The 6,806-nt window shown below is 41.3% G+C and overlaps 1 protein-coding gene across 1 annotated transcript; it reads right to left on the reverse strand.

Moving 5' to 3' along the window:
• Window positions 1–8: 8 nt before the first annotated feature.
• LOC123966041 (excitatory amino acid transporter 5-like) lies at window positions 9–5,949 on the reverse strand (the record flags this gene model as incomplete). Its single annotated transcript, XM_046042283.1, has 5 exons — window positions 9–592; window positions 2,092–2,194; window positions 3,770–3,904; window positions 5,429–5,623; window positions 5,716–5,949. Coding segments are annotated over 5 exons (820 nt in total), but the record flags the coding sequence as incomplete, so codon positions are not given.
• Window positions 5,950–6,806: the final 857 nt, after the last annotated feature.

Here is a 6,806-nt window from a genome sequence, read left to right on the forward strand (position 1 = left end):
AACTTTCTCTGTGCAGGTGCTCCCAGGAGGGCGTCGTGTACCCATAATCCTCTGGTGCAGATCAGGCACCTTTTCACTGACAAGCAGAGATGCTGCTGGATTTCTTTGCTCGATACATAGCAATAGTCTCAATTTCGAAAATTCCAGCTAGCTTGCGAGTTATCATTAAAATGGCGTCCTGATCCTCGTGCCCGTGGAGCTTTTGTTCTCTTTGTCGTCAGCGAGCAGGAGAACGAAGCTCCACGAGAAGCTCCGATCCACTTTTGGCCAAATAAACCACGGTTCCTGTTCCTCTCCCGTCCTGTTAAGAAGATTGCTGCTCTGTTACCACAAAGTCCGTCTCGTCCTAACGCTCCTGCTCAGATGGCACGCTGAGATTTGACCGGACTCTCCCGGGCTTCAGCGGTGGTTTTGGGGCGGGCAGCTCCGTCACCTCCGATCACACCTGGCAGATGTTGTAGTAGACGGTGTGCGCTTGCTTCTCGCCCGGTGAGTCGAACATGCAGTCTTTGTGCGTGTGGATCTCCGTCATTGGCACGTCTACGCTGTGGGAGTTGTTGTGAGGAGTCTGAGTGCCGTAGGACGGTACATTCTGCAGAGGAAACACACAAAGACACAATAAAAACACTGTACGGCGGTTAACCATGCTGTAATTTATAATGCTTTGGGGGATGGGCGTCTTTTTTTCCTGTGATTTCTAAGAAGATTACTGGATTTTTATTCAGCAAGAATATCAGAGATGTTATATCCACGGAAAGTTTAAATCACACCGAATCCAAAAATACGTGTATGATGTCTGACGGTTCAGATTTGACTGAGTTGCGAACAGTGTTGAGAAGGTTACTTTGGAAATAAATAGGTTACCAATTACAAGTTACCCTATTAGAAACGTAATAGTAGTTGAACTGTTTCAATTACTTTATCAAAGCGTAGTAACGTATTACATTTAATTACTTTTGGCCTACTTTTCTAAATTTGTAATGAATATTCTCAACTGTTTTCTGAAGACAGTTTAAAACGGGCGGAGAACCAATCAGAACAGTATCAAACTTTAGTAAGCACTAAGTGTGCTCATGAAAAACATGCAAAGCAACAAAATGAATATTATTCAACATAAAGCCGAGCTTTTTACAGAAAATATTCAGATGTTACCCCCCCAATGTGATCATGAACATTTTCATAAGTAACTGTAATTTAATTACACATTTTTACCCAGTAACTGTTGCAGATTACATTTATTTTATAACTGAATTACATGTAACTAGTTACTCACCAATACTGGTTATAACTCCCAGAAGGACTGCTATGGTGGAGTGTTTTAACATCCCCAGTGGGCTGTGTCACAGTTACTGTACTGCAGTCTGCAGCAGCGAAACCGGGCTGCAATCTAATCTTTATGGGCAATTACTATATTTGTCAAGGGAGTCCGGTGGCTTTTACGAAAGTGATATAGCGACTGTTTCTGGTTAAACAGAAAGGATCTTACTCTTAAATAAAAGGTCTCTCTCTGCAGCGATCCGTTCCATAAAGCTGTCAGACACTTGTAATAACAAGCTGAGCGTGTCGGGCTGTCAGCTACTGTGATGGTGAGTGATTGTAAGTGATTTTAGAAATAATTCTGTTAAACTAACTAAAGTATTTCTCAGTTGGATATTAATGGACTTTTCTGCCCGGCAACAGGGAGCGCTGCAGAGGGCTTGACAAAGACTCGAGCTGACAGTCAGAGCTTTAATCTCTTGTGTTTGTTGGTCCGACCTCAGCAAAGTCTGCTGTAATCTAATCTAACACCACAGGCATTAAGGAAGTCACAGCTCACAGGTGTAATGGAAAGGTTAATTTAGTTAATTTATTCTAACATTTTACAGTAACTTTCCTCCAGGGAAGCCAGTTTCTGATGGGAAATAAATTTAAAGTAATAAATGACAAAAATCAGAACACTAATGGGAAGTGTATATTTATTATTATATTATACTATATAATGAATGCTATATTACTCTTTAACAGCAATATTATGAGACAGACATGTTTTAAAAGCCAACACTGACAAGTAAAAACATTTTTCAGAGTCAAAATTACAGACTGTGTTTTTACTTTTCCTGCTTCACTGAGGGGGAAATCTTTCCGACAGAGGTGGCCGATGATTCCCGCCGCCAGAGCGTCGCCCAGAACGTTGATCATGGTCCGAAACCTGTCGCTGCAGACACGGGGGGGGAGGAGGATACACGTGAAACCAAAACTGCCCTGGACAAGAGTGTCTGAGCAGCACTGAGTATTTTATACTCACATCCTTATTACCATGTGATGCTACTACACAGCTGGAGTTACACGTTACTTTGCAGATTCAGACATTAAACACAAAACTTGTGATTACTGAATTAATTATTGTTATTTATTTGACCACCCGGCAGAATATAAAACAGACAGTGGTGGGCAGTAATTAAGTACATTTACTAAAGTACTGTACTTCAGCACACATTTGAGGTATTTGTACTTTACTTGAGTATTTACTTTTCATGCCACTTTCTACTTCTGCTCCACCTCAGAGGGAGATCTTGTACTTTTTACTGACAGCTTCAGTTTCTTTGCAAAGTCAGAGTTTATAAAATATGATGTTTAGTTATAAATTAAAACTATTAGATAATATTTTATACAAGTACAGCTGGTACATTTATCAGATTGACATTTATATTAACCGACAACAACTTTGAAGGTTTGAGACATTTTTCATGTAAAAACATCTGATGGTTCCACAGACGTGAAGATTTGCTGCTTTTCCTTTCAATTTATTTGTAATAATGTTGATCTTTGTGCCGTTGGTCGGACAAAACAAAGCACTGTGAAGGCGTCACTTTGGGCTCAATTCATGGGCTCGAAATTGATTAATGGAGAAAATATTCAGCTGACTGATCCAGACTGAAAATAATCAGCTCAGCTGCACTCTGATATTAAAGAGTTAAAATGAGCTCAACAACTACAGCAGCAACATCCTGCTTTACAATAATGATGAGGAATAATAATAAACTTATATATAATAGTACAACAGTCACAGGACATTGAGTACTTTTATTTTTAATACTTTAAGTACATTTTTCTGATTACACTTGCTGCTGTTTTTTTTTTAATAATGTACACTAATAGTACTTTTTACTTTTGATACGTGTATATGTTTAAAAGCAGTTACTTTTGCACATTGACTCAAGTACAAATTTAAGTTAAAGACTTCTACTTTAGTGCAGTATATGAAGGAAAGGTATCTCTATTTTTACTTTTAATAGGCTACTTAAAGTTCATTTTCCTGATTATACTTGCATACTGTTACTTTAGTAAAGTTTTCAATGCAGTACTTTTGCTTGTAACAGTGTATTTTTACAGTGTGGTATTAGCACTTTTACTGAAGTAAAGGATCTGAATACTTCGTCCTCCACTGCACACACACAAAAATATAACTGAGTAAGTTAAATTTTTATTGGAAGCAGTTTATAATTACAGTGTTTAATAAATAGCACAGTTTGCCTGCTGTATTTATAAATTCGGTTTCTCATGTCAGTAACACCTGACACACAGAACTGTACTTTTTACTTTTGATATTTGTATATTTTTAAAAGCAGGTACTTTTGTACTTTGAATATTTAGCAAAGGTATCTGTACTTTTACCCAAGTACAGGATCTGTGTCCTGGAAACAGGGAGCTCCATGTTAACACGCCACAACATTAAAACTGAGTGTAAATAATACTAAGACCTTTCTGCATTACGAGCGCTGTAACTTACAGGATCCAGTCGATGGCCACGATGAGTGTGATGTCATCTGGCGGCAGGCCCACGGATGTCAGTACGATCACCATGGTAACCAGACCGGCCTGAGGAATCCCCGCTGCACCGATGCTAGCGGCTGTGGCTGTGATGCTGCCGGACAGACAGAAGAATAATTTAATTTATTTAGAGCTGATGGCAGGCTTGTTGTCTTTGACCCAGGTAAAATAAACCTGACCCCGAAACCAAAGCAGACTGAGTTTGAATGTGAAGGTCTGATCCTGAATAATAATAATTTTCTATCTTATACTGGCTCTTCATTTCAGCCTCTGTCTGAAACAAGCTGTAGATGCTCCTGTCTCTTTAAGCCCACGGGATTTCTGTTAAATACTCTTTATCTGAAGCTGCGGTCATGTTTAACATGAACATCTGACATTGTAACATTATAGAAATGCCAGAAAATATGAAAAAACATAATTGGTCCCCTTTAAATTCATTCTTTTGACACTGTTAAAGAAAGTTCTGCCTGAGGGCGCTTCTTCAAATGAGAATGTTAAAATCTTCTTATGGTGCTCAGTAGAGCTGCAACAATTAGTCGATTATTCGATTAGTCGGTTGAAAGAAAATTAATCGACAACTATTTTGATAATCGATTAATCGTTTCAGGCATTTATTAAGCGAAAATGTGAAAAATTTGCTGGTTTGATCTTGTTAAATTGAGGAATTGCTGCTATTCTTTGTTATTTATGATAGTAAAGTCTTTGGGTTTTGGACTGTTGGTTGGACCAAAGAAGCAATTTCTTGACATTTTATAGACTTAACGATTAGTCGATTAATCGTGAAAATTGTTGGCAGATTAGTCGATAATGAAAATTAGTTGCAGCCCTAGTGCTCAGGTAACCTGGCCAGTTGGTTTTGTGCATATTAATAGTGGGGATGAAGAATACTGTAACAGGACATTTTATCAGATGTTCCCAGTTTAGGATGTTTTATGGGTATTTCAGATTTGCAGTTGGTCCAGTATCGAGCTCAGCTTGTTGTTACAAGTCTTTGACAGCATTATGGAAAGGATCCCTACAGAGAGAGACCTTTTGTTAAGGAGGAAGACCCTGTTTGTTTAACCAGAAGCAGTTACCATAGCGCTCTTGTCAAAGTCACCAGACTCCATTGATAAAAACAGTCATTTTACTCTGCAGATCACGGGAGTTGCTGGTTCAGCACTGCTTCACTCGGTTTGTTTGTTTCTGTTATTGTGTGACTTTGGTGTTTTTAAAGGGTTAAAAACACAAAAGTCACACCATAACACAAATTAACCGACGGAGGCAGCGGTGAACCAGAGAGGTAAAAGAACTATTTTTGTGAAGGGAGTCTGGTGGCTTTGACGAGAGCGATATAGTAACTGTGCCTGGTTAAAAAAAAAAGATCTTACTGTTTAAAAAATCTCTCTCTCTGCAGGGATCCTTTCTATAATGACACTTGTAATAACAGTCTGAGCCTGTCAGCGGCAAAAAACAGGCTCTTTGACAGGGTGCAATCTGACAGACATCACATTTGTTTTGTTAGCCTTTGGATAAGATTCTTTCCGTTTGAGAAAAAGTTAGACATTTTGTTTGTCCTGTAGCTCAAAACCTCCCGACTTGTCTTAGAGACAGTCTCAGCATGTCTGTGCTGGTTTACCTGATGGTGACCAACTGGCCGAAGTCCAGCTCGTAGTCATTAACCTGAGCGATAAAGATGGCCGCCACGGCCTCGTACAGCGCTGTGCCGTCCATGTTGATGGTGGCGCCCACAGGGAGGACGAACCGCGCGATCTGCCGGTCGACGTGGCAGTTTTCCAACAAACACTTCATGGTGATGGGCAGAGTGGCAGAGCTGAGGAGGAAGGGCGTCAAATTAAACTTTAGTAACAACCTGAACACACCCACAGACCAGCAGGTTAACCGAGGACGGTCCTGGACTCTGACCTGGAGGAGGTGGCCAGGGCGATCACCATGGCCTGCAGCAGCCCGCGGATGTAGGAGAAGGGGTTCTTCCTGGTTAGGATGAAGTAGAAGAAAGGGAGGAGGATGAGTCCGTGGACGAAGAGCCCGGCGAGCACCGTGATGCCGTACCAGCCCAGCTTCCTCCCCAGCGTGCTCGGGTCCTGCATGTCCAGGATCTTCCCCGCCACCAGGAAGATGATCCCAAACGGAAAGTACCTGAGAGGACGGAACAAAACGACATCCTGATGATTCGCGTGAGGCTCACCGGTCGTGGAGCTAAACATGTGAGGTCTGTCCCGAGGGCGGCGCTGGAGGAAGATCACAGAGTCGATCCTCCGGGGATCAGGAATATCCACCCCAGATTTAATAGAAATCCAGCCAGATAGTTTGTCAAGGACCAGGTCAGGACATCGCAGATAAAAGCTAAAGGGTTGAACCGTCTGTGAGACTTTTTAAAGGGTTAAACCTGCCCCTGAAAACAAGGGCTGACCCTGAATAGCTGCAGATTCGATGCTTCGATAGGCGGAGCCTGATTCGACTGTCAAACTCACAGTCGAAGCTTCGCGCTCAACGTCTGATTTCACACAGAACTACCAGTTTTCTCCCAATAAGTTAATATACAGCCTGTTACAATAAACATTTCAACGTTTAATGCTGTAAATAAACTTTAAACTTTCAATAAATGTTTTTAAAGTGCGTGAATAAGTCCATAATTAACCTAATAATTATCCTAACCCTGGGGCGTCACGTGTAGGCGGCAGAAGAGGAACACTCGCTGCACTGGGGATAATTTATCACGGTTGATGAACCACACAAAGAAAATGATATCGGTTTTAAACAGCAGGCTACTTGAAATAGACCCACAAGGAACCGCGACGTGCGCTCAGCTGTCGGCAAAAACTCTGCACAAGGCCGGTGAATGACAGGCGAGAGGCGCCGCACACACAAAAACACACGCGATATCAGTCGACTACAGGCAGGACGTGACGGTTCTGATTGGACTATGTAAATCCTTAGTCGGGGACAGTCCTACTGAAAACCTCTGGGTACTATCTGAAAACCTCTGGGTACTA

The sequence above is a fragment of the Micropterus dolomieu genome, unplaced genomic scaffold (assembly GCF_021292245.1).
Source record: "Micropterus dolomieu isolate WLL.071019.BEF.003 ecotype Adirondacks unplaced genomic scaffold, ASM2129224v1 contig_12339, whole genome shotgun sequence".
NCBI lineage: Eukaryota > Metazoa > Chordata > Actinopteri > Centrarchiformes > Centrarchidae > Micropterus > Micropterus dolomieu.